General features: G+C 44.8%; 8 protein-coding genes across 8 annotated transcripts; 5 read left to right on the forward strand and 3 right to left on the reverse strand.

Moving 5' to 3' along the window:
* The first annotated feature begins 2,311 nt into the window (after positions 1-2,311).
* Positions 2,312-3,861, forward strand: C8R40DRAFT_1089182 (uncharacterized protein). The gene is made up of 4 exons (XM_046227436.1): positions 2,312-2,494; positions 2,575-2,771; positions 2,837-3,447; positions 3,520-3,861. Exons 1-3 carry the CDS (start codon positions 2,352-2,354, stop codon positions 3,373-3,375), a joined length of 879 nt encoding a protein of 292 aa, XP_046090239.1. The 5' UTR covers positions 2,312-2,351; the 3' UTR covers positions 3,376-3,447; positions 3,520-3,861.
* A 657-nt stretch (positions 3,862-4,518) lies between these two features.
* On the reverse strand, positions 4,519-5,586 carry C8R40DRAFT_1012868 (SCA7, zinc-binding domain-containing protein; the record flags this gene model as incomplete). Its single annotated transcript, XM_046222884.1, has 2 exons — positions 4,519-5,285; positions 5,340-5,586. Coding segments are annotated over 2 exons (1,014 nt in total), but the record flags the coding sequence as incomplete, so codon positions are not given.
* Positions 5,587-7,381: 1,795 nt separating this feature from the next.
* C8R40DRAFT_1167110 (uncharacterized protein) lies at positions 7,382-8,230 on the forward strand (the record flags this gene model as incomplete). Its single annotated transcript, XM_046230954.1, has 4 exons — positions 7,382-7,455; positions 7,514-7,728; positions 7,768-7,965; positions 8,022-8,230. 4 exons carry the CDS (start codon positions 7,382-7,384, stop codon positions 8,228-8,230), a joined length of 696 nt encoding a protein of 231 aa, XP_046090241.1.
* Positions 8,231-8,836: 606 nt separating this feature from the next.
* Positions 8,837-11,267, forward strand: C8R40DRAFT_1215033 (Tannase/feruloyl esterase; the record flags this gene model as incomplete). Its single annotated transcript, XM_046233224.1, has 5 exons — positions 8,837-8,906; positions 9,136-9,381; positions 9,435-9,570; positions 9,635-10,187; positions 10,253-11,267. 5 exons carry the CDS (start codon positions 8,837-8,839, stop codon positions 10,826-10,828), a joined length of 1,581 nt encoding a protein of 526 aa, XP_046090242.1. The 3' UTR covers positions 10,829-11,267.
* A 155-nt stretch (positions 11,268-11,422) lies between these two features.
* On the forward strand, positions 11,423-13,993 carry C8R40DRAFT_1037234 (Mechanosensitive ion channel-domain-containing protein; the record flags this gene model as incomplete). Its single annotated transcript, XM_046223646.1, has 7 exons — positions 11,423-11,902; positions 11,952-12,419; positions 12,532-12,676; positions 12,730-13,130; positions 13,191-13,321; positions 13,375-13,550; positions 13,605-13,993. The coding sequence occupies 7 exons, from the start codon at positions 11,423-11,425 to the stop codon at positions 13,991-13,993; spliced, it is 2,190 nt and encodes a 729-aa protein (XP_046090243.1).
* A 317-nt stretch (positions 13,994-14,310) lies between these two features.
* C8R40DRAFT_706737 (metal resistance protein YCF1) lies at positions 14,311-20,525 on the reverse strand. Its single transcript, XM_046235928.1, has 28 exons — positions 20,219-20,525; positions 19,776-20,168; positions 19,574-19,707; positions 19,253-19,508; positions 19,178-19,203; positions 18,952-19,123; positions 18,797-18,890; positions 18,639-18,735; positions 18,486-18,585; positions 18,266-18,418; positions 18,074-18,208; positions 17,890-18,018; positions 17,661-17,835; positions 17,533-17,598; positions 17,415-17,484; positions 17,303-17,361; positions 17,076-17,250; positions 16,496-17,024; positions 16,389-16,447; positions 16,153-16,332; positions 15,756-16,101; positions 15,486-15,704; positions 15,290-15,434; positions 14,982-15,232; positions 14,908-14,932; positions 14,761-14,851; positions 14,651-14,708; positions 14,311-14,588 (listed from the first exon to the last, which is right to left on the reverse strand). The coding sequence occupies exons 1-28, from the start codon at positions 20,423-20,425 to the stop codon at positions 14,487-14,489; spliced, it is 4,446 nt and encodes a 1,481-aa protein (XP_046090244.1). The 5' UTR covers positions 20,426-20,525; the 3' UTR covers positions 14,311-14,486.
* A 101-nt stretch (positions 20,526-20,626) lies between these two features.
* On the reverse strand, positions 20,627-21,349 carry C8R40DRAFT_1037130 (P-loop containing nucleoside triphosphate hydrolase protein; the record flags this gene model as incomplete). Its single annotated transcript, XM_046223637.1, has 3 exons — positions 20,627-20,914; positions 20,968-21,170; positions 21,226-21,349. 3 exons carry the CDS (start codon positions 21,347-21,349, stop codon positions 20,627-20,629), a joined length of 615 nt encoding a protein of 204 aa, XP_046090245.1.
* Positions 21,350-21,639: 290 nt separating this feature from the next.
* Positions 21,640-23,454, forward strand: C8R40DRAFT_1037496 (kinase-like domain-containing protein; the record flags this gene model as incomplete). Its single annotated transcript, XM_046223672.1, has 10 exons — positions 21,640-21,666; positions 21,720-21,797; positions 21,850-21,972; positions 22,027-22,123; positions 22,179-22,284; positions 22,344-22,475; positions 22,587-22,788; positions 22,844-22,987; positions 23,041-23,171; positions 23,220-23,454. The coding sequence occupies 10 exons, from the start codon at positions 21,640-21,642 to the stop codon at positions 23,452-23,454; spliced, it is 1,275 nt and encodes a 424-aa protein (XP_046090246.1).
* Between the last annotated feature and the right edge of the window lie 2,879 nt (positions 23,455-26,333).

A 26,333-nucleotide genomic window follows, 5' to 3' on the forward strand; every position in this document is an offset into this window, starting at 1 on the left:
TCGTCCTATTCTTGAAGTAAAATCCGTTGTAAGGAAGACGAGTTACTGATGCAACCCGGTGGTGATGATGGGAAAATGTATGATTGGATTTGTAGAAGTTGAGAGTAATGTGGGAGAGATTTCGAAAATAGAGTACAATGATGTGGGAAGCAGCCTTCCACTCTCGCTTGATGAACAGATGCACCCTCCCTGTCTAGGAATGGAGCTCGTTGTGCACGCGAAGACCCCTCTCCGAAGATTAGTGATCAGTCGACGCTTTCGTCTGCCAGTACGGTGTCGGACTCAACGTTACACCTTTGTACTATAGGTGACACTGCTCGAATAGAGAGTAGAAGTCTGTGAAGGGTTGGTAAAAATGTGAGCGGGGACAATTGTGATAGGGATATGATTGCGTAGCGTGTGACAGGTGGTAAGAATAGCTTTGATCTTCTGTCAGCGACTGGTTCTAGTAACAGATGTCACCAGGTGTCACACTCAAGAAAACTTCAGGCAGCGGAGCGATAAAGGAAGTAAGCAAAGTTCTGGACTAAACCAGGTAGAATAGACGAGATCAAAGCTAAGGAAATACAGCAAGTAGCTACAGTCTATATACTAGTGAACAACCCTCTGCCCTAGTAATGCCCAACGCCCTGGGTTAGTGGTAAACATGAGTAGAACATAAGTAAAGCAATGTGTAAGTAATGAAAGCTCGATCGCCATGCTGTATACGTGTTGTGAGACTGCTGTGTTTAATATAAGTAAATGAAAAGCGCATGTTGTATCAGTAAGCATAAATAATAGGTCAGGTGACAAGATAAGACAAGATATAGGATAAGGGAGATAGAAGATAAGACAAAAGATAAAAGATAAGACAAGGGATAAGGAGAAAGATAAGATGAAAAAGAAGTGATCGTAACACCTTCAAAATTGTAAATTGAGATAAATTGAGTGGAGACATGAATACTCAAAGGGATCCCGGATATTTATCATCCCTGAGGTAACTAGAAGGCAAAAGATGACAGTGTATCTACTTAAGAGTTTGAAGGCCACAAAAATGCTCCTACTGCATGCATAAAATCATTGAAACTCAAGGTATGGTGCGAGAAAGCTGATATCAAATATCCGGCGGACCGGCAATAAACCGGCAACAAATTATCAAAATTGAAAAATCAACCGTGCCCTTCCCGAGTGCGTTAGTAAAATTATCAAAATTGAAAAATCAACCGTGCCCTTCCCGAGTGCGTTACCCGTGGCTCGGCCCAGGCCAAATTCTGAAAATTCTCTGGTTTGGGAGAATTTGTATTCAGCTGGCAGAGTATGAGGGATCACCGGTCACCGGTCAACGTTCAACATGGGACGTGAGGGAGTTTCTTAAGAAGTGTATGCAACCTGATAGTACTAGTAAAGTGGCTTGAAACCTTCGATGAAACCTCTGATTATTATGATGTGCTGTGTTGTTCATTTTCTCATATCAATTATTAATGATCATCAGTTTTCGCGCATAAGGAGGCATAAGGCTCCCCTCCAAGTTGCTCATGGACCACGGCAACTTGTATCTAGGGTAGCGCTAAATTGGTTTGGAGGTGTTAATAACATGTTATTAACATCGGGCCCTCCAAAGTGCAATTTAACATGAGTTAATAACATGATTTTAACATTCACACGGGTTTGTTAGTAACAAGTTAAAACCCTCAATATTAACATGTTATGAATGTATGTGAATGTTAAACTACTCAAATAGCCTCCCAATTGATATTTTCAGTCCCTAGCTCACTCAAAACAACATTGTTACCTCTGGCTCAGCAAGTGCAACAAAGAGAGGGGAAGGATCACCTGTTTTAGCAGTGTGGCAGACAGATTGGCCTCATTTTCAAGCACTATCCCTTCCAGCTCAAATGAATTTGGGAAGAACTGTGAACTGCATAAGAGTTTTCAGCCAAAGCAACTTTTGCTTGATATTGGTAGGCAATATGGACTCAGACATGAGAAAAGACATTAAAAAATGTTCAGCCCACTTGTACATTACTGACTAGGTGCTAATATAATTTTAACATGGTCTAACATGGTATTTTTGGGATGATGTTACTAACCTGTTATTAACCTGTTATTAACCATGTTAATTAACATATGTTAGGAACTTCTGGAGTTTAGCGCTACCCTACTTGTATCATCATATATACAATGTGTATCCTTAGATTTTGAACTGGAAAAATTCAACGTCGTTGTTATTTGCATGCTATTATCGAGACGATGCGATTCTCAAGTCCTACATCGCTTCAATTTCCTAATTTCCTTATCTTTTTGGTGTCATCAAGGCTCATTATGGAAGCTTAGAGAAACCCGGAAAAACCGACGGTGGGTGCATCAGTCTAATGTCTCTACATAGCAGCATCTCAGCCCAGCTCAGCCCTTTGGCAGGCTATAACGACGCAATTCGAAACCAGAAATTCTTCGTGTCATCATTCATATTAATCCCCCGCGTACACTCACTCACCAAGTACACAACGCTGGTTCGGTATGTTGCATATCTCCTTTCCCATCTTGGCTCCTAGCTCTGCACTCTTGATACAACTTATTGCTAACTGCAAACTACAGTTGTATCAATCTGTACCTCCCTCTCTTATCGCTTTCTCTTCAGTTTGGTGTCATCATGGTCACTCTACTGCAAACTCTCGCATTTCGACTCACTGTCCTCGTCATTCTTTCAAGTGTTCTTGGGATTATAGCTACACCCCTGCCGATGTTCGAGGCTCTGAATGATACGGCAGGCCTTCTCGAACGTCGCAGTCACGGTAAGTAAGCAAATGCATCTTCGAGGTAGCAAGGTTCTAATCAACATGAACATCATATATCATAGCCATCCCTGTAGCAGTAAAGCTCTACCTCAAACGCGGACATTATCAACCCGACGGGACATTCCTCGGTTTCAGTACTGGACCAGCCATTCCAACACTGCATCGCGATGATGAGTTCCTCATGCTCTTTAGCCAAGAGACTGGAGAGCGCTGGGGCTTAAGAGCCATTCAGAGGCATCAAGATGAAGGAGACCAAGTGTTACAATGGAAGCTTGAACCCGTTCGTCGAACCCAACATTCAACTTCTGACCTCTTTCTGGGAACGTTGAATTTCCCATCAAAAAAAGCGAAAGGGACCGTCTTAGGCAACTCAGGCCCAAGAAAGGGAAAAATAGGAGGAATGTACCGTGGGATATATCCTGGTTCAAATGCACTCCAGGTGTACAATCAGATCATCCAACTTCGGTTAATCGAGTATCCAACGTATTTTGTGTACAAGCCAGATCCTCGGAATCCTTCCGTTTGGGAGGATCTCTATACAGCTGTGATGGAACCAGCTGAGTATACGGGGACATCATGGAATGTGAAGGAGCTGCTTTAACAGAGTACGAGATAGACCCAAAGCGACTTGAAAATCTGTTGTAACTACTTATCACTGACTATATTACTACATGTGAGCATACAAGTTTGCGCCATTTCCCCCTATTTTCCCTCGTTCGCTATTTCCCTTACTATATCCATCGAGATAACCATCTGTCGGTCTTTGTTTTGTGGACATGGCTCCCCGCCGAGCCAAGCGACGACGAAGACTCATGAGCGTAATATCATACGCTACAGGCGACAAGATCAAAACCATGGACTCATCAGTCTACAAATTGGCTCTATGTTCCCTAGCTTTCTCTCTATGACTCTATGTTCTCTCCACCCATTATCATTCCCATCTTCTTATACTTACTTTTCAGCCACTCATATCTGTTGTCCAGACTTTTTGACCATTACAACCAACGAACACAGTTTACACAATACATATTCAAAATACACGATACTTGGTGTTACCTGTACATGTACTTAGTACATAGTTTCCCCCGCTCTTGGCTTCGAAATGGTGGCCTGTGGTGGTTGATCAACTCTCTCTCTCTCTCCCCGCCGAGTCACTCATCATCATGGGCCACTGCAATATATATCAGCATATACTTATCTTATATTCTAAACCAGCACATCTAGTGTTGCTGTCCATTCCCCTAGACTCACCAAGTACATAAAAAGTATAAAACGAGTACACTGTGAAGCTGGTTCGGTACGTCGACTATGGAGTCTTTCTCGTTTCGGCTCCTCTTGACTTGTCTAACGACCTCCTATTACAGTCAGAATAAAATAATTTGCTGGTCACTGGCTTCGTTGTTCAACGTTCACTGGTGTGTCTCAAGCTTGCGCGATTATGCACGATTATCGAGATGAATTGAGAACCAATATTCGACTATCAGGATTTCCGAGGCTTTCAAGTCTGACTCTTTGCTTGTGTCAAATTTCATCGACATTATGGTCACTTTTCTGCACACTCTCGCATCTTATGGAGAGGAGGGGAGGGGACATTGAGCATAGTGTGATTGTCTGTAATACTGAAATACAATTGTTGATAAGTTACCGTCCTGTAATCCAATGCGTCCGAAGGTCGTCAAAAAATCATGCAAACCGCGTGGATGTATCTGCCTCGTTCTCAAGTGAAAGTTCGCCTAGACGACATCTTGGTCGGGTTTAGCGCGACACCAATCATATGGTACGCCAACCTGAACCTCTCTCTCCTCTCCACAAACCAACTCCCAGCATCAACAGGAACTGCCAGCGGTTGTGCGATGACTCCGAGAGTTCTAGCCTGTCTCACAGCACCAGCGAGATCGTCCACTTCGGCCTCGGAATCCAGGTCATCATAATTTTCATTATCGGCATCATCGAGTGTGTGGGCAGAGGATGCGGCAGCTGCAGCTGTCTGCCGTTTAGATGGTCCATGCTTGGACGATGTAGTGATAGTATGTCCAGTAGCAGCAGCGCCTGCTTTTCTTCCCTCTTTACTACTCGGATCATATCCAAGTCGAACTGCAGCTTCCTCGATGGCCCTCTTCTTCTCTGCCTTCTCCCGGTCTTTTTTCTCCTTCTTCTCCTTCTTTGTCTCTCTCTTCACAGGCTCTACGAAATTTGGATTATGTTCGCGCTGCCAATCCAACAGAAGATCATCATAAGGCCTACTGCGGCCTTGGACTGCTCGTTTGGCACCCATAGCATGAGATTTACAGGTTAGCGAGCGGGAACAGGGTAGGCCTTTGTCGTTTATGACGCCGCATTGCTTGTCAAAATCCACAGGACCTTTCATTCGACCTTTAGTAATCTTGGGCAGGGCTGACTTTTTCGCCTTCTTGGAAGAGGGTTCACCGGGGAGTGAAGCAGATGAAGGAGAAGCTTTTCGTTTCTTCGCTTGAGCTATCATGGCGATGTTCCGGATTTGGGCGCAATTGGCTAAAGGGAACCCCATCTCATTCAAATTTCAAGCAAATCGGGCGTATTACCCACCGGCATGCTCAGAAACAGCACTCTTGAGCACTGGCTTATCACAGTCCTTGCATCTCATTACACCAATCTCAGACGTGGATGATAGTGGTCGAGCACCAAACAGCTTCATGTCCCGCGCTGGAAGCCATACTGTTGTAGGTTCAGTTACAGCGGAAATTTCAGATGGAGGAGGAGATGGAGAAGGTAGAGCATCCCAGGAAAATGGTTCTGTTGGAGGCGTCGATGCGCCTTTCAACTTCAGCGGCATATGCGTTGAAAAGAGAAAGAAAGTGGTGTGGGAATATTTGAGGTCACTTTTATCAGCACTCAGCACTATTTTCGTTTCTTTCGTAGCTAGGCCTCAAAATTGAATACGGGACTGAACATCGAGGGTAGCTACGTGCAAAAACACCTACAAATAGGTAGATACACGGCTTGTCCAAGGACGGTGTATATTTGCACCGTTTTTAATACGATGATTTGCTTGAAAATGGGACGACATGGAGTTCCTCTTAGCCAATTGCGCCCATCTTGCTCAAGCGGAGAAATAAAAAGCTCTGAAAAAGCTCCTCCTTCATTTGCCCGATGAACTTCCAAGAAAACACATAGTCAGCCCTGCCCAAGATTACCAGAGGTCGAATAGAAGGTCTTGTGGAGTGTCAATGTCATCAACGACAAAGGCCTTCTCTGTTCCCACTCACTAACCTGCTGATGCTGGAGAAATGTTCATCTACGTAAACTTTCACTTGGAGGATGGGGTGGATACATATACACGGTGCGCATTCGTTCCGTACCTGATGACCATTCACGGACGCATTGGAGCGCATTGGATTATAGGACGGTAACTTGTAAACCATGGTATTTCAGCACCTCAAGCAATCGCACTACTCTCAAAGACTCACGAGTTCCTCGACTTTGATGAACTATGTGACTGTCGGATTCTTTATGCGGGGACATTCCGTAGATGAACGAGAAGCTCAGCTATTAGCCAACCGCTGGCCCATGGTTATCGACCACTCTATCAGGGTATAAGTTACATCCGAACCAAACTTGAAGATCTCCATTGGTGAGTTTGTTATCTCCCATCCCTGAGACATCTGCTTTTACCACTGTCTTGTTAGTGAAGGAATAGTTGTCCTATTGGAACACATTTTATGACTGCACTTGAAACCGCATTGCTCTGTAACCTCCTTATTGACTTCGAATATTCCTTGCTCTGGCAACCTCTGGGCATATGGTACTTGTGCACGGACTCGGTTCCATGAATTTAGACTCGAATGATCACTTGGATATAAACCCGGGTCATACTCGACACTGCTATTGCTCAGTGCTGTACCAAGTGGCTATTCGGTCGGGTGCCAGTATCCTGACGAGAGGATTCTCATGAAAAGGATGCTCCCCAATGCTTCACACCATGGCTGAGTCCACGTCCGTTCCCTTGACAGACTCTATTCACCCTTTCCGAAATCAGCAGAGCCTCAGGATTGCTTGGAGTGGTACTAATTGGTATTCTTGCCGCTGTAAGTATGAAATCGATTCTCCACTCCTCAATCTCGTACATCAGTCGTATCGCGCCTCCTTAAGGTCATCCATACTCTAGTCGAGTGGACGGGTTGTACCGGTCAGACGTTCGATGCTCCATTTTATCGACTGTGCAGGAGCCGGGTATGGAGCGCTTTATGGAGTTGTACATCAATCATCAATGATACCAACTCGTTGCTTGAGCACTACTGTCAATCGATAAGTAAAACACTCAATATCGAATTGAAAACAAAACTTACAAGTTTCAGTCTCCTCCCGCTTTCTTCAGAACGGCTTCGGGTACGTGATGAATTGCAATTTGTATTTCAGTATGACCGAGAGACCGTGTCACATATCTCGGCGCTGGGAGCTCTATAAAGGTATATAATATGTGCATGCGATATTCCAGATTCTGAAGTTCAGCTGGTCTAACCCACTTCAAACTCTACACGGTGCTGGTCATCTGTGTTTGACTGAACATTTCGATCCGTCGCTGCTCTATTCACACCTCTACTCGACTCCACTTTCACTGTGCTATTTTCATGCCTAGACTCTCCTCAACTATCGCGGTCGCTATCATCGCCTTTACTGGCATATGCGCTGTCGACGCTTCGAGGTGCTCTACCTTCCTCTACTCCATCAAAATGTGTACTGATAGTGGCTTCCCTCTGCAGCCTTACAACCTCGGACGAACGCGTATATTCAAGACACTTTGCGCGTCATCATCCCGTCCCACGTGCTAGCAACAAGCACGACGTAGCAGTTGCTGGACTCGAGACTATTGGAAAGACGGCTGTCGCCGGGGCGGAATTACAAGGGGCTTCAACTTCAGAATCTCAGAGACGCTCGAATCCCGACGAATCGGAATTTATGCCTCCACCTAAGAATGGTGTGTTTTTTATCTTTTTTCCTCACTGCCGTTCAACAGGTCGACTTACACAAACACACACGTTCTTTCGTTTAGTGGGATTACGCTCACTCCACCAAAGACATCTCGGAAAAGCAGTTAAATTAGTAGAGCATGCAGCGAAAGCTACCGAAGGTGCTGCTGTGGTGGGCACGGCTGCTGAGGGTGCTGAGAGTGCTAAGGATAGCAATGAGGGCCGTTCACTGGACCATGAATATGGTAAATCTTCGTCCTCTTTCGTGTATTGAAAGGACGCTTACCTATTTTTCATGTAGTATCACTTGGCAAAAGAAAAAAGCCCAAGAAAGCTAAATCCAAGCCCAAACATGAGGAACCCAAACAGAAGGAACCCAAACCTGCAAGTGAGGGTACTAACAAGCACGATGTGGCTGTTGCTGGTTTCCAGGCTGCTGGAGAGGCTGCTGTGGCGGTGGCTGGTGCGCAAGGATCTTCAGCTTCAACTCCGGACACCTCATCCCCGTAATGAAGACGAAGGATTTCCTTACAGTATGATATTTTCAGTTCCTGGGTTCGGTAGAAGCCTTCGAGTAGAAGAATAGAACGCTTTAGTCAGAATCTATGAGATTTTCTCCATCCTGTGTTGAAATTGAATGTAATTTGTGAATCGCATCACATCGACGGATGCTCGCGAGCTCGACTTCATGTTTCTATGTTTCCGAATATTTGAACAGAACACTGGATCGAATGAACATGACATTTGTCTTCCCCGTCTTAGAGCTCGAATTCAAGCCTATTGTTTCCGTTATCGTAGGAGTCGATAGATGTAATTATAAGTGCCAGTAGCTTGTAAGCGTTATCCTTTCAACTCATACAAATGAGCCCAAATGAGTCATTGGCTATTGCATTGCACATTGTGCGCGCTCTCGTGAACCATGACTCATGAAATATATTCTCCACCCCGTTCCCAATATCATATCTTACCCTTTCCTAAAACTTGTCTTCATTCCGAACTTCACGTTCCTGCTGCAATATATGTCTTTCGAGTACATGAGTATAGTACCTGCTGATCATGCAGTATTGCTATGACGGTTCCATATCACAACACACATTTTACATTGTCTCGAGTCCGATGCTTACATTACAACGCGCGTGTGTTGACTGCTGCTGCTCTAGTCAGACGAAGTCAAAGTGCTCTTTGGGTACTAGAGCAAGCATGGTCAATACCGAACGCTTGTCGCTCAACGGTGCCGAAATATGGCAACTCCAACGCTATATAACGGGGTGGTCAAAATTTTCCACACATTTATCAATAGAACAACTATACCATGCCCAAGTTCTTATCCTTTGCCTTGACTCTCCTAATGTCCAGCCAGATCACATTTGCTATGCAGTTCGAGACAGCTTGCAATGACTTCGCTTTCCAAACAGCGAATCTAATTGTGAATACCACAATCTTCTTCTCAGAGTTTGTACCTGCCGGAACGAATCTAACATTTCCTGACCAAGATCCATCGTGTGCTTCAACGACCTCATCTCAGGTGGTTCTTGCAGACATGTGCAGAGTGGCTATGAACGTATCCACTTCGACTCAATCTGGGATTGCTATGGAAGCTTGGCTCCCCCAGAATTGGACGGGAAGGTTTTTGAGCACTGGGAACGGTGGACTAGGTGGATGTAAGTCGTTGAGGATCATTTCTTCTACTCGAATTTGACTCTTGGCTTTTTAGGTATTCAATATGTCGACCTAGCATACACGACGGCTCTTGGATTTGCGACTGTAGGCGCCAACAATGGCCACAACGGGACTAGCGGAGCATCGTTCTATCACAATCCGGAAGTCCTTGCTGACTTCACCTATCGATCGTAAGCAAACATTGCTCTTGCCCTAGAAACGTTTCTTACACCGATCTGTTAACTGAATTATTAGCATCCATACGAATGCAGTAGTTGGAAAAGAAATCACCAAATTGTTTTACGGTGCACCCCATGATACCTCCTACTATCTGGGATGCTCTGCTGGAGGTCGACAAGGCTACAAGGCTATGCAAGATTTCCCTGATGATTTCGACGGAATTGTCGCCGGTGCGCCTGGAATCAATTGGAATTCCCTAATGTCTTGGGAGGATTACATTTATAGCATCCTGGGAAACGCTTCCTCTCCTACCTTTATATCAAGCGAGCAATGGATTGGTCTTGTCCACAACGATATTTTGAAGCAATGCGACGCGATTGACGGAGTCGTTGACGGTATCATCGAGGATCCGAGTTTGTGCGATTATAAACCAGAAGAACTGATATGCAGTCCTTCTGGGAATGTGTCGGATTGCCTCACTGCGGAACAAGCACAGGCGCTTCGACTGGTATTCAGTCCCCTGTACAACACAACCGGAAAGTTGATGCATCCGAGGCAGCAGCCTGGAAGCGAGAATGCTGACTATGTTGGAGAAATGTACGGTGGGGAATTGATACAATTTTCTGCGGTAAGCACATCTATTTTATATACTTTCCAGAACTTGGTGTCTCACCGAAAATAAATTTCCTGCAGGACTGGTTCCGCTATGTTGTCTATAATCCTTCTTTGGACATCGCAACACTTAACGTTACTGACTGGACTCACGCAGAAGAGCTGAATCCGTTCAACATTGCGACATGGAATGGCAATCTCTCTGATTTCAGATCGCATGGGGGGAAAATGCTCACGTATCAAGGTCAAGCAGACATGATAGTATCACCCATTAACGCGGAGCTGTATTATGCCCATGTCGAGCGAACAATGAGTCTCCGACCCAATGATTTAGATGACTTCCTGCGTCTCTTTCGCATCAGCGGAATGAGCCACTGTGCGTCGGGCCCTGGAGCATGGGAGATCGGTCAAACTCTTCCGGGAGTGAATGGGGAATTGACCGAGGAGACCTTGAATCCCGAGAGGAATGTATTGACCGCTCTGGTACAATGGGTGGAAGAGGGAGTTGCACCGGACACGATCTTGGGAACAAAGTACGTGAATGATACGAAGGAGCTGGGGGTGCAGTTTAGCAGGAGACATTGTCGGTATCCTCTTCGGAACACGTACGATGGGACAGGCGATAGCACAGATCCTGAAAGCTGGTCTTGTCAATGAACTGTAATGAAGAAAACGCTTCGTACATACAGAATGATTCAATCGTGTATGTAGTCCTGAGCTTCTAAAATTGGTGTAAACCTTCCAGACCTGCGCAGCACAAAAGCTGATGTCCGCAGGACACCGTAATACCAACGGGTTTGCTGCGAGATGCGGCGTAGGGTGTTTATGTATCAATGCAGTGACTAGAGCTCCACTGTGTGGAGCATTGAAGACAGCTGGAATTGAGGCTCCTTCGTTGCATGGCAAGAGATTGACAGATTTGAACGTACCCTCGATACCACGGAGTAAATATTTGGGGTGGAAATTTGATCACTGATAATTCTTGCGTGTTCTTGTACTACAGTGTGCAATGGGTATGTAGCAGAAACCTGCGAGAACCTGGCAAGAGGAATTGTCTGTGTAAGGCTTGGTAAATTATGAGGCGAGAATGAAGATGATATTCGGTTAATGGACTATGTATGATGTAACCTTTTCCAGGCTGAAAGTCCGCATGATCGTGTCGTTAAGAAAAGAGTTCCGACTCCGAGGCTAAAAAGTCTTGTCCTTCTTCCCATCATGGCCATGGACGATGACAAGGCGAAACTGAGCTCGATGCTCAAAGAGCACGACTATGCTCCCAATGTTCCTCCTCTGTCCACAATACCCAGCTCAACAACTCACACTGACGGAGCCCATTCAGACACTGACTCTACCGACACAGCGACCAATTCTGACGACGAATTCAACTGGGACGAGGACGAAGACCCTTCGACGCCAAAGAGTTATGAGAAAACAAAGGCGAAACGTGGAAGAGCCATTTATCTTGCATTCATGAAATTGGCCAGGCCGGTCCGGGTGTTCCTACTGGGTGCTTTAGGCGCAGGGATCCTAATCACACCATTGATTGTTGTCCAACTCAGATTCAAGAGCAACCCGGTTAGACCTCAAGTTCACGTATGGAGCCTATGGCTTAGCATTATCTGGGCAGCTGGTTGTGTGACCTACCTCGTAGTCGACGCTATTCCAAGTCTCGTTATTGCTTTTGTTGTGTTATTCGGTGGACAGGTAGAACGTCTGAAGATTCAACTAGAGGTATGTTTTGGAAGTAGGCATGTTGATACTCTACTAATTTATTCTCCAGCTCACTCTCGCCGTCTCTGGCTGGCTTAAACTTGCTCTGGATATATCATGGGCATGGATATCACTTTCCGTGCTTCGTTCTGTCTACGAACCTTCAGGTCATTATTGGGTCATCGTCAATCGCGTCATGCAGGCCCTTTTCTCATTTGGCATACTTCTTCTGGCCGAAAAGCTTTGTCTCCAATTCATCGCGATCAACTTCCACCAAAAGGCCTTGGCAGATCGTCTGTCGGAAAACAGACTCGGACTAAGAGCACTAGATCGTTTATCAAATGCTCAACCTGTTATTCCTGGAAGGAAAAAGGCGCATGCAAAGAGGGGGCATAAAAGTCTAGGCGGTAGCGTCGACTTGAATCACGCAATGAATAACGAGAACGGATCCCCAGCTAGAGAGAAACATCATCGTAATTCCCGATCAGCGGAGCGGAAGAGACGGAGAAAGGCTATGGCTAGTATCATCGTCGATCAGGTAAGCTTCAAGTGCACATTTGCTGCGTTCAATAAGATGTATGCATCTGGTCGATATGAGCCAAACGTCACCTTTCATGATTAATGGGTAAACTGACGATTGATTACATCAGGTTTCTGGTGCTATTGGCCAAGTCGCTCTCAAAAACAGTAAATTCAATCGTGAAAACGAATTTGGCAGCTTGTCTTCAGCGAGGAGATTAGCACGAAAACTTTTCAGTGCACTAGGGGACAAAAGAGATTTCTTAGTCGTCGAAGGTGTGTTCATAGTCGTGAATGTCAGCATTCCTCTCTCACTTCGTTTTATATAGACTTTGAGCCCTACTTTCGTACCACTGCCGAGGCTCACGAAGCATTCCATCTCTTTGACAAGGATGGTAACGGAGATATATCCAAACGTGAAATGCGTGAAGCCGTCCAACGAATCTATCGTGAACGTAAAGACCTCGTCACTTCCCTTAAAGACGCTGGTTCGGCCGTGGCCAAGCTCGACGCAGTCATGATTGGTCTTGTCCTTATCGTCTTGATTTTCGTGTGTCTGTTAATCTTCAACCCGAGTGATACCATCGAAAGTCTCGTCCCGATGGCGACCATCGTGGTTGGGTTCAGTTTCATCTTTGGGAATTCGGCCGCGACGTTGTTCCAAAGTTTACTATTCATCTTCTCTACCCATGTCTTTGATGTGGGGGATCTGGTGATGATCGATGACCAGGTGTGTAAATATGGCGTACATGCTGAACTCGTTCCGCTTGCTAACAGGCTACATACACAGTATCTGTTCGTGAAAGAATTTGGGCTGTTCTCCACGGTCTTCCGCCGTGTGGACGGGCAAGAAATCATTGCTCCTAATTCTCTGCTCGCTAGTTCGAAGTTGGTGCACAATATTAGGCGAAGTGGTTCAATGTGCGTCTACAATCATCTGCTCCTGCGCTGCTTAATATTCACATCATACTCAGGGCCGAAACGACTGAACTCGAGGTAGCGTACGATACCCCTCTCGAAGTGATCGAAGAGCTGCGGACACGCATAATTCAATATGCAAACGACAACAACAGGGAGTGGGCTAGTGCGGCCTTGAATATCGACAAAATGGAGTACATGAATGCGATTTATCTGACTGTTGCCGTGGAACGTGAGTGTATCAGAAATGTCCCCTTCCTTAGTTTCACCTCATATCCTTTCACAGACAGACCGAATTGGCAAGATTGGGGTGGGAGATGGACACGGCGAAATGCGTTTATGAAGTTCCTCAAAGGAGTGCTAGAGGAACTTGACGTCAAATATATGATGCCCACTCAACCAGTGTTATTGCCTTCCTATGCTCAAGCAACAAATAACCCGACTCCCTTCAACAACAGTTCGACTGCGGTAAACCGCCAACCCAGCTCGCCTTCTAGGATGAGGATGCCCCAGCCGCGAACCAGAACAGAGAGTGTGAGGAGCGGGAGGAGTGCAAGATCGATGCAAGAGCAGCAAGAGATGATGGGTAACGCCGGAACATTCAGTGGGAACAGAGGTTTTTTGCGGGCGCCGGGGCAGGGAACACTGAGGAGCGACTTGGATAGTACATTTTAAGACCGGGAGGAGAAACACAACCTCCAATGGTCTTGGGTCGGAGGTGTGCTTCACATCCAGGTGGGTGGATGGGGAAACGCACAAAAGCCTATAGGACGATATCGTGTCCAACGGCTTTCATGAATCTCTACTTACATTGACATATAACATCATTGCATACATCTCATTGCTTTGGAAGGTTCTACTAGATGTAGGATTCTTCGCCGTTTCATTAAATTAGACTTTTCTACAATTTATTATTAGATGCCATGAACAAAATCTCTGGATTCATTGAACAAGCGATGACATAAAATTGTCGACTCAGTCCGTATCACCATCTTCAACTTTCTATGGTCATCTAAATTGTTACGAACCGTACAAGTTTTGTATTCTAAACTACTTAAAACTGCCTTTTGAAGAAGAGTGACGCCTATGTACTTTTTACATGAGAGTAGATTTTTCCATATCGAAGACTACTTCGACTCAGTCAGTGTTTTTACATGAGACTCGGCCTTCAAACTTTGGCAACGGGAGCCAATCCAGCATCAGCAGCGAGTGAGTAGAATATTGAGTCCTTATTCTCTAATAGTTTTTCAGGTGCATCAAATTCAGCAACCTCGAAGGGTAATGGCATCAGTACATCAACCAAGAATGTCAAGAGATTGAAAGGCAACGCACCTCTCCAGCACTCATAACCAACACACGATCCGAGTCAATGATTGTGTTCAGTCGATGTCTGAATCCATATAGTCAGTGACGATCGTTGTCCGGAATAGTAGACAACTCACGCAATAGTTAAAATGGTGACCTCCTTGAACGCAGGTCCACGAATAATGTCTTGGATTGCTTTGTCGGTGTCGAGGTCGACGGCGGAGGTCGCTGAGATGAGAAAAAATCAGATCCAAATGGAACAATGATTTGAGACAATCACAAACCTTCGTCTAGGACCAACACTTTGGACTACGCCATGATTCGAAATTCTGAGGAGATATATGAGGTAAAAACTCACCTTCCTTAATAAGGCCCTTGCGAAGCATAGAAGTTGTCTTTGACCGCTAGATAAACTTGAGCCTCCTTCTCTCACTGGTTCGTCTAGTCCTCGGCCCTCGGGCAAAGATTCGACGAATTCCTTCAAATGCGCCTGAGCCAATGCGTTCCATATGTCCATATCACTGTATTCCCCGACAGGGTCAATGTTTTCTCGTAGAGTACCTTCGAAGAGGTCTGGAGTCTGAGGTACGATGGATATGGATGAGCGGACTATGTTGGTACAGATCGTCAATTTCCTGTGTAGGCAAACGACGAGATAGTACACACGATCATGCAACCCAATCTTAGTGATGTCCACCCCGTCAATAAAAATTGTTCCTTCCACTGGTTCAATGATTCGAAACAGCGCCAACAGGAGAGAAGATTTTCCTGCTCCAGTGCGACCAACAACCCCGATCTTCTCACTTGGTTGCTACAAAATGTGGTGAGAATTCATACAGAAAAGAGTGACCTCGGAACAAACAATAGTAAGATTGATTTTCTTTAACACCAGATCCAACTCCGGTCTATATCTTGTAGAGTATTGTCTGAACTCCACTGAACCTGAGGTAGGCCAGGGTTGTGGCACGGTCTGGTCCGCATGTTCGAGAGGAGCCTCTGATTGAACTTCAGTTTGATGTAGAATACGCTCGACGCTGACTATGTTCTGTTCGACCTCACTGGCAGTTCTGACCAGCCAGTTCTATTGGCAATAATGATAAGAACCATTACATGTATACGGGAGAAGACTCACCAAACTCGAGGTCGCGTTTAGCGCATACGCCAATACCAAGCCCACCAGTCCAGCATCTACTCCTGTCGTGACCAACGCCACACAGGCTAATGTCGCCACAATCCATATAATCATAGCCCCTACAAACTCCAATCTGATCGACAACCACCGATTCACGCTTACACTCGAGATATAGCAAATTTGATTGCGGTCAACACGACGCTGGTTGTTGGCGATGAAGATTGACTGCTGGTTGAAGGCACGGATTGTGCTAAGCCCGGAAAGGGACTCGCTAAACCAGGCAAAGATGGGAGAGCGTGAGACGGCGTCAAGTCGCTTGAGCTCACGGGAAGTAGCAAGATAGTATCTGTAAAAAATCGGGTCAGGATCTAAGGCATGTCGAAATTGCAGAACTTACTTCATTACTGTTAGGTAGAACCATCCCAAAGGTACGACCGCCAACAGGAACAGCGGAAAGCTTGATCCTATTACTATAACGATAGAAAAGGTAGTGACGAACATCCTGAAGGCCATGGATATGACACGAGCGAGAATCCCATCGACGACATAAATATCTCGAGAAAATAGGTTCAAAATTCTGAAAGAGCAACGTCACATACGCACAATCGATAGGAGAGGCAAGATTGATCTTACCGTCCGGTAGGTGTAAGCTCGAAAAAGCTCAAGGGTGCACGGATAAGTCCATCCAACATCTGAAAATTATGAGCAAGCTTTTCCCAGAAGATCCGGATGCAACTCACATTGTCATGCAGTTGTTTTGCACTTCGGATCGAGCAGAAGACCCACACCAGAATCGCAGCAGCAGCCGTCAACAAAACCTGACCGAGAGAAAACAACCCATAGGCGAGTATGTACTTGAACATTCCATTATTGCTACCAGTCTCTCTGTTGTGCTCGCCCCACGCTCTTAACGCGAAGTTGCCCAAAACTGAGACTGCCTGTCCTGCCACTGTCGCAAGCATGAATAGCCCAAAGGCAGTTTTGGAAGCAGCTTGAATGTATTTCATGTATACAGTGACCTTGACTTGGCCTTGCTCTTTGTGCTCCTGAGATAAGCCTGCAGAGACAGAGTCGCGAGTGGGGGGAAGAGCGGCAAGTTTGGGTTTGGAGAAGCTTGTTTGGCGTCGAAGTTTCTCAGAGAGGATGACAGAGGATTTTTCGTCAGTAACGGTAGAGTTGTTTTCTTCGACAGGAGTGACACTACCGCTGGCGTCTCCAATAAGATAAGGCGTTGAAGTACCAGAACTACTCGTAGAGCCATGGTTGCGACTAAGTTCCAATGTTAATGGATCCAGCGTGTTGTTTGGTTTATGGACTTACATTAACCGTGAGACTTCTCCTTCATTCGACATCAATGAGGTATAATCTCCGGATTCTAGGATTATTCCACGTCTCAGGTAAACCAATTGATCGAATTGTTTTACAAAAGCGATGCTATTCGTCACCAAGATACGAGCTTTACTTGCAAGTATACCTTGGGGACCAATTACTTGGGCTGTAGCAGTCGATTAATACAGGAGCAAAGCAAAGCGACGCTGAGCACGTACTGAAGATATGACGGGCGACATGGCTATCAACCGCGGCAAGGCAATCATCAAGAAGAACTCTGCAATATGTAGGGTTAGCATTCAAGTATAACACTGCTTTTGTGCGACCTACAGATCCGCTCGTGCGTATACAGCTCTGGCAAGTGCGATGCGTGCACGCTGACCACCACTCAGCGTAATTCCTGCCTGAAGTATTAGCATGCGATTAGACAGGCAATAAAGAACCGCACCCTTCTCTCCCACTTCTGTAGCATCTCCTTGAGGCAATAGCGCAAAATCGGGGGTGAGAGCACAAGCTATTAGTATAGGAGAAAATCTGTGATGAGGGTTCGATATTAAAAGTTCAAAGTCAACATACCTTCGACGACCATGTTATAGAATGTTTCGTCGTATTCATGCGAAAACAGGATATTTTCACGAACGGTGGCAGAAAGAATCCAGGGATTTTGAGGAGCATAAGCGATACTTCCTTTGACCGTCACTTCACCTTCCCGTCGAGTCATGTCACCAATTATAGCACAAAGTAGACTAGTCTTGAGTGATAACATGTCAAGGTCAGTCTCTCTTGATCAAGCAAGACTGCTTACTTTGCCACATCCGACCTTGCCAAACACCCCGAGCAACTCTCCTTTGCGGACACTGAGATTAATTGCCTCTAGTGTGGGTTGTGCTGCTGTTTTCGACCAAGAAAAGTCGGCATTTTTGATGGATAAAACCTGGTAATAGAAATAAGTAAATGTATCCAAAATCTGAAAGAAGTGGTCTACGCACCTCTTGACCATTTTCGACGTGGAGCATCTCGATAAATTTGCGAGCATCAGGCTGTAGCTCGGATGCACCCAAATAGTCTGATAGACGCTGAATAGAAACGACGGATTCGATCACATTCGAGGTAACTTGACTGAACTGCATAAACGGGTTATCAGAAATGGACACCTGAATTAGAAAGAGATATTTGCACACCATAGCAAGTGGGAATTGCAAAAGCATGAACAGAGATATTGAAGGGAAGATGACATCCGAGGTAAGAGGCTTGGAAGATACAGTAGCTGCTACCGCAAACGAACTGAAAGCGACCAAGAGAGGGATACCACCCCATAACATTTGATTAAGAGACTGGGAGAATACATGTCAACAATGTAGCTATATCATGATACAATTCAAGATCAAAAACAAAACTCACAGTCACGATACCCAATTTCTTTAGCATGACGAGTTCTTGCTCGTTCCGAACCTGGAGAATCTTTCTGACGAAGGCAAACTCCCATCCGTATAGCTTGATACTATAAAGGAATGAAGTTTCCCTTAATGTTAAGGAAGGATCGTAGATACTCACCTCTTGATATTCGCCAGTAGCTCGCTCATCAATCGTGTACGTTTATCTCTATTTTTCATCTGCTCTTGCTGCATACGCTTCAAAATACGCGCGATGACTGAGAAAGTATACGTGAGTTAATTTACAGTCAGTTCATTGAAGATGGGAATCAAACATACAAGTGTTAAGTGGGACAGAAAACACCATAATCGCAACACCAACAAAAGCAGGCCATCCAAGAAGATTATACAGAGATACGAACGCCAGGGTAATCTATGCAAGGTGAAATGATGAACACACTTTGATAGTTGATTCATTGATTCATAGAACTGACTTGGAACGGTCCAGAAATCGAAATCAAACCGAACTGACAAAAATCCTGGAGTCGAGTCGCGTCGACAGACATCAAATTCACCAGATCACCAGAAGAACGATCGAGTTCGTCGTTTGATAGAACCAATGCCTTTTGATATAAAACATCTACCAGACCGGATCGGATGCGCATCCTACCGAAAATTTAAGCATAACGACAAAGCTGACTTGTGAAATAATACACGTACCCAACTTCAAACGCGCGTTGGAAATACTTTGGAAATATGAGAAACGAAAGGAGCGTCCAATCACAAACGACCTACCTGGTTGAGGACCACCGTTTGACTAGTAGATACGACGAACATCAGACCAGCATACATGAATCCTTCTAAGGGATCAGGCTTCGCAACATCGACGCTCCACGGTCCGAATCTTGCACTTTGGTACAACGATATATATGCGAGTAGCATCCTAAGGAGCTGGGGTTGGGAGAATGAAAGACAATCGGATAAGAGTTTGAGTAGAGCAGCGAATGCGTAGGGTTTTCCATAAGCGATGAAAAGAGATTTCCAAAGAGAACTATGACGAGGGGCAGAAAGGGAATGGGTTAGCAAAGATAATGGCTGACGGATTACGTCTCATACTGCTTCTTAAGAGCATCCTTCAAACGCTGACCAAGTTTGTCACATTCATCTTGCGGTTGCACGTTGGGAAGATCTGCTTCGGAAATATACTGCGATGCTCCTTTGCGCATAAGTGGTGTCATCCAGGAGAACGCCTAGCACAACGATCATGAGAACACCACCTGAGCGTCAGTTTGACGGTGAACACATAAATTTGGCTTACCCAATTACCAAATATATTGGCCGTTAGTATAGGGCTCTCGTGTAAGTCGGACTTTTGGTCAAATTCGGGCCCGATACATTCGAGCGCAAACGACAAAAGACCCAAGACACATACAGCGCATTTGAGGGCGACTGGGAGGCGAAAGAGATGGAAATCTTTGGTTACAGTGGTTCTGACCCATATTAGCACAATAATTGTGTAAATGGGCCAGTAAATCAAAAGAGCGGTGGAGGAATTCCTTGCACGAGTGTGGTTGTAGTATGTCAGGAATATGATGCCAAGGATAGAAATGGGCTCCAGGATGTACGATTGGAGGAGGGGAACAGATTTATGGAGGAACAAGATTATAGTCAAGTTTGCGAGGCTGGTGAAAAATGCTAAGACCAGGAGAAACTGCCAGATAATGAGCAACTAGATTACGAACACGAATGGAGGGACCGTACAATTTTTCCTCGCAATAACCATCGACTTTTTGACGTTCGGTTCATCGGTGGTGAAAGACATGCTGATAAAGTTCTAACGACGCCTACAAGAAATATGATAGCGTATAAGGAAGATAACAATATTCCTTCCTCAAAACAGGGCGTAGTGTCAAAGCCTCGGAGCTGAGAAACCGCACTCCAACCTTCTAGATCATTACAAGCGGCCATGGCAAGGTTGTAGCTTTGGGGTTTAACAATGAAGTCGCACCTGAGAGCCGATGGAGAAGACCAGAGCTCAACAGGAAGATGCTCCTCGTCGTTGAGCAGAGTGAACCTTATATATGAGTAAAAAGTTCGGCCCGGTCACCCGAACGGCGATACCCAAAATATACATTCAACAGTAAGTATCTAGAGACTAGTAATGATTTACTAATCGTCTAAAGGAGGGAGTTTGTCACCACTGACTTGCTCTCCAAGTGCAATCTGCTGAAATAGCTGATATGCGCGATTCAGATCATCATTGATAATGATCAAATCGTGAGCATTGGGCTCTTTGGCATACTGTATTTCCTTCAACGCAGTAGCGAGTCGTTTCTGAATGGACGCTTCAGTCTCAGTACCACGCCCCTGTAACCTTTCTCTGAGAGCAGTCAAGCTGGGAGGGGATATAAAACAGTAGACGGGGTTCAGATCAGTTGTTTTGATTTGACGGACACCCTACATAAATGGTCCACAAACAAAGATTTGCATTCTAGGTGATCGACACATACCTGCGCCTCTATATCAAGAATGCAACGTCGTCCTTTGTCCTGCACTTCTTTCACAGTCTGGAAGCTGGTTCCGTAGAAATTGCCAGAGAACTCGGCGCTTTCGATGAACGCGCCTTCCTGTTTGAGCGCTAGGAACTTTTCACGCGTAACAAAGTGATACTGTTCGCCATCTACTTCGCCTGGTCTAGGTGCACGGGTTGTGTCTATGCTTGAGATCGATTAGCTTTTTAGAGCACAACAGTATTGTGCATACCGTACGCGATACACTAAAGCCAAACTTGTCCGGATATTCTGCGAAGAGACGCTGAAGAAGTGTGCTTTTTCCAACTCCAGAGGGCCCCGACATAATGAGTGGACGCAGAAAATCCGGAAGAGGCGACATCAGGAACGTAGAGAAAAGAAAAGGAGCGGAGGACCATGTGTTCATATCCATTCATTAGTCAGCAAATGATTGAATGGACGCAAGTTTAGCCAGGTTTAGCCCCCCTCTCTTTGCACTTTGTTTTCTCTCACCTTTATACTTCAATTCCCCCGACCTGCCCCTCACCGCCTTTGCCGCCGCCGCCGGCTACCAGCTCTAGTTCTGGTCAACTCGCCTCAGGGTCACAGTCTACAGCGACGTCGAAATATCCAACTCCTTTCTCCTCTCTCATACGACTATAACGATTGATAATGGGCGCGGTCTGCTGCCGACCAACAGTAAAAGTTGCTTTTCTTTCTTAATGCTTCATTGACTGAAGGGGGCCTGCTAGCCGGTTGATTTTGATGGAGATGTTAGTCTATTTCACTTTGTGCTTCTAAGATGTGTAGGCAAGGGTGCATTCGGCAAGGTGTGTAACAGCAAACGAAAGTGCTGTCCAATTCTTGACTATGGCTCTCTAGGTTCGTGTGGTCCAGCACAAACAGACGCGCGATCTCTATGCTCTCAAGTACATCAATAAGACCAAATGTGTAAAGATGAAAGCCGTAGCAAATGTCATTCAGGAGCGGCGGCTCCTGGAAGAGGTTAGCTTCTCCCCATATACTGCTTTTCATGACCTTGAAATTGCCCTCGACCAGGTCGACCACCCATTCATTGTGAACTTGCGGTATGCCTTTCAAGACGACGAAAACTGCTTTTTCGTTTTGGATCTTATGCTAGGTGGAGACCTCCGATGTGAGCTTCTCCGGCCCTCGTCTACTTTGCCCTTCTCAGTTGTTGGTACGTCTAGTTCATCTTGAACGCCTAGGATCGTTACAGGAGGACGTCGTGAAATTTTACGTAGCGCAACTGTCCTCTGCTGTAGAATTTCTTCACGAAATTGGTATCATGCATCGGTGAGTGCTCGAGTGTTTATCGCTCATTTCCCTTATGACATTTTCCGTCTGGTTTGCAGTGATATCAAGCCAGATAACATTTTGCTCGACGAACGAGGGAACGCACACTTGACAGATTTTAATATCGCTGTTCACTTCAGCGAGCGCAAGTTAACGGGCGTGGCGGGCTCAATGGCATACATGGCGCCTGAGTAAGTTTTAGCTTGCCGGTTGTAAATATAGATAAAGTGTCCATCAATACTTTACTGACACCTCCTTTGTTCCTTACCAACCAATTCTCATTTACTGGATTGAAATCTTAGGATCCTAGCCAAACGGGGCTACACGTGCCACATCGACTGGTGGTCACTAGGTGTATGTGCCTACGAGCTTATCTTTGGCCGGAGACCATTCAGAGGTCGGACGAATTCCGACCTTACCTACAGCATCTCGAAAGATCCTTTGAAGTGGCCTGAGGACGCGGAGAAGAAATGCACTCGTCCCGGTATGCTGGTTATCAAAGGGGTACGTCCTAGTGTCAAAAATAAGTAGCGCTTATCTAATGATTGCCTCTGACCAGTTACTGGATCGGGATCCCGCCAGGCGTTTTGGATGCAAACCCAACGGCGAAGGATACCAGGAATTACGGCGACATCCATGGTTCAAGACCATTGACTGGGACACGCTGGAGTCAAAAGAGCAAATTCCTCCGTTCATTCCGGACGTACGTTTCCCTCTGCTTGAATGTTACAAATCTTCTGAGAACAGCATGTATAGTCTAAAAAGGCTAATTTCGATGCGTCACATGAATTGGAGGAGCTTCTTCTCGAAGATAATCCTCTCAAGGCTAAGCAACGCAAAGCAAATCAAGACAACTTGTCAGCGGAGATGCGGCAAATGGAGGAACAGTTCGTTGCCTCTAATCATTCCTGAAAACGTTCTCACATTGTTTTCAGATTCACGTCTTATGACTTCAAGAAGATGCAAAGACGATCGTATTACCCGCACAACCAGCAACTGATCTCCACGGCAACAGCAACCTCTTCAGGTCTGGCGTCTTCTCGACCCGCAACACCAGCGACCGATCTACGGCCAGAAAATGGTGTTGCTATAGTCAGTGGATCGATAGAGTTACAGGGCACAGACGCAGAAGAAATGACGAAGGAAGTTACTGAAAAGGAATATCGGTGACTAAACTGATGCTGATGTTGTCTATTTTCGTGAGTTCTTCAGTCTCATGATGGCCGTAGAATGTTTTTGAATGTAATCTTCATAGTATCCGCGCATGGATTTTTTTGCTTCTTTCTCGGTCGGGGTTTTATATTTGATGATTACCAGGCCGCCTTTGCTGCCCGCATGAATCTTGTTTCCTTTTGTGCGCATCTAAATTCATCTGCATCTATCTGTACTTAGCTCCTGGTCTTGATTCTTTACATACATGCACTGCCATTAACTACTTGTGTAGGATCTGCTTTGTTGTGTTGAATTCTGCATTCTGAAATGTTGACAGTTGCCTTCTGCAATTGCAGTCACTTCCCTTAATATTCTGATATCATTTTTCCAGTCCAATCTACCCATCACTGCTTATCCATTGACTATTTTCTATAATTCCAATTAATCTCTTCATTGGATGCCTCGCTGGAAACTGCAGGACACAAAACAATCACATTGTTTGCAACGGTAATTTGCTACTTGATACATACAGGAGGTTAACAAGTAAGCGGTCCCTGAAATCAAGTTGGGGTGTTCTTATAACACTGCGGCTGAGCCTATGTATAATATTCGTGAGAAAGTAGTAGTATCGGAATAGAAAAGGCTTAGTTTACATATTCCCGCTACCTCTTTAGAGGTACTATCATGCCACCAGAGTTTGAAAATTCTTTTGTAAATGCCTTGTATTGGCTCAGATTGCTTTTGGATTTGGCATACACATAGCATAGCATGTCTTTAAGCTGATTGGCTATTTATAATGCCCAACATATGTGGTGTTGAGCAGGCAAGGGGTGCATAGTGGGGACACTCTCTAGCACCATACCTGGGTAACAAAGCTTGTAGTCTTAGAGAGGCAATAAGATTGAGAGAGAAGCGAGTTGAATTCCAGTACAGGATATGACCTGTTTATATACATAATTGTATGACAGTATTACATAAGGAATTACTGAGGAATCCGCATATAGTAAATGACTAGATATGACTAGATATGAGGGGGGGTAAGGCCGCAAGCGGCAAGGGCCGAACTTGTGCATTATGCAATGGTATTATTACATCTGACATGTACAATGCTAACAAAGAAGAAATGATATTTGGGTGAAAAGGACAAGAGAGGACACAAGTAGGCCTGCACATGCAATGACAGTCAAAAGCTCACAGAAGAAGAATCATTGCTCATTAATGCAGTAGATTAAATGAGGTAAAACCATGCCATTGTAGAGCAGCAATGCAGAGCTGTAGTGTATCCAAAGCATGACATTGATAGAAGAGGAAAGCATTGTTTATGGAAGAGAGATTGAACATATACAGTATATATGAGTCTTGCAAACAAAAGTTTTCATCAGGGCTACATGGTAAGGATTAGTATATAAAACTCACTACTTTTGCAATGACCTTGATTATACAACAAGGTAGATAATAGGTTAATGTAATGAGTGATGATGGATAGTCAATGGCAATAGACAGGAAATGTCAGAGTAGCTGAAAAACTTGACACCATCTTGAAGAGCAATGCTAAGCAAAAAGAAAGACTCAAAATTCACATTTAAAAAGTCTCATAGAAAATTGTACCAGTAATCCATCTCTTTCTCCTTGTTCTCATTATTCTTTGTTTTCATGTGCTCAACTCTGATCATTTGTCCATCATGAGTCTTTTTAAGTAACACTAACTAGGGTGTTGATGTAAGAATAGTCCACCTCAAATAAGAGAAGCTATACATACCTGTGAAGGTGTCTAAGTAACTTTTGGAACCAATTATTTTACATGGGCTGTTTTAACTTGAAGTGTATATATTGTAGTGTCCAGTGGCAGTGGTGTCAAAAGGTACACTATGTTGTTGTACCATTAACCCAGAGATGAAAGGGGCACATGGCAGAGCCTATGGTAAGGCTCCAAATATACCTCAACAGTGGATTTGGCAATGTTAAATGAGTGTGATTGACAAATAATAGCTGAACAGTTGAGGAGAAACATATATATTGATGAATAAGTGCTTCTGTGATTGTGAACAGTAACACCATGTTATATTCCATTAGATTTTGGGAAATCTTGAATAATACCATGCCAAACTTTCTCTTGCAAAATCTTCAGTCCTCAAACTTAGTTCATGAGTTCTTCTCATCTCTTGACATAACTCCTCTGAAATATGATTTTGGATTTTACCAATGTGAAAGGGTCTCAATATACACAATCCCTTCAAAGATCGAACACGAGATAACATAACATATGCACTCTGGATAGATCGACAACCGGTAAAATCAATGCATGCAACATTCAAAGAACGACCTTGTGAATTATGAGATGTGAAAGCAAATGCTGGAATTAATGGAAGCTGGGATCTGGTTGCACTGTAAGTTCTGTCTGAATTTGGGAGAGAAAATTTGAAACTACATGAAATTGGCTTCAGCACAACACGGTTTGGATGCTTTGCATTTTTTCCTTTATAGGCTGGAAAATCAACTGTTGCTGATACTGCATAGTGCCTGTTTTGATTGATTTCATAGGTTATGGAAACAAGTGTTTCTAAGCTGCCTTTTGACAAGCCTAATTCTGTTGCAATGTTGTTTGTTCCAAAAACAGGCATTCCAGGTATATATGGCACCTTCCCACCCAGATCTTCTGCTTTCTTCATGGGTATGTTCCATGCAGACTCAACAGCCACACATTGAATGTTTTTTTTGTTTTTACCCTTTCCCCGTGTATCATAGGAATGGTACAAATGAAATTCTTGACCAGTAACTTGAGCAAATGCTTTTGCAGTTTCATAGTTATGTGCATCCCTAACAGCATTGGTATATGTAATCAATGGGCAAGCATTTTCAGGATCTGTCACCCATCTTCTAACATCAATTAGACTTTT

Source organism: Lentinula edodes (genome assembly GCF_021015755.1).
Source record: "Lentinula edodes strain Le(Bin) 0899 ss11 chromosome Unknown C8R40scaffold_5, whole genome shotgun sequence".
NCBI lineage: Eukaryota > Fungi > Basidiomycota > Agaricomycetes > Agaricales > Omphalotaceae > Lentinula > Lentinula edodes.

Coding starts and splice junctions, on each gene's coding strand:
- C8R40DRAFT_1089182 (XM_046227436.1), top strand. CDS start 2,352: ATGTCTCTACATAGCAGCATCTCAGCCCAGCTCAGCCCTTTGGCAGGC. Junction 2,495..2,574: donor AAGTACACAACGCTGGTTCG/GTATGTTGCATA, acceptor TGCAAACTACAG/TTGTATCAATCTGTACCTCC. Junction 2,772..2,836: donor TCTCGAACGTCGCAGTCACG/GTAAGTAAGCAA, acceptor CATATATCATAG/CCATCCCTGTAGCAGTAAAG.
- C8R40DRAFT_706737 (XM_046235928.1), bottom strand. CDS start 20,425: ATGGCCGCTTGTAATGATCTAGAAGGTTGGAGTGCGGTTTCTCAGCTC. Junction 19,204..19,252: donor AAACGGTGGTCCTCAACCAG/GTAGGTCGTTTG, acceptor ATATTTCCAAAG/TATTTCCAACGCGCGTTTGA. Junction 18,419..18,485: donor AGAAATTGGGTATCGTGACT/GTGAGTTTTGTT, acceptor GTATTCTCCCAG/TCTCTTAATCAAATGTTATG.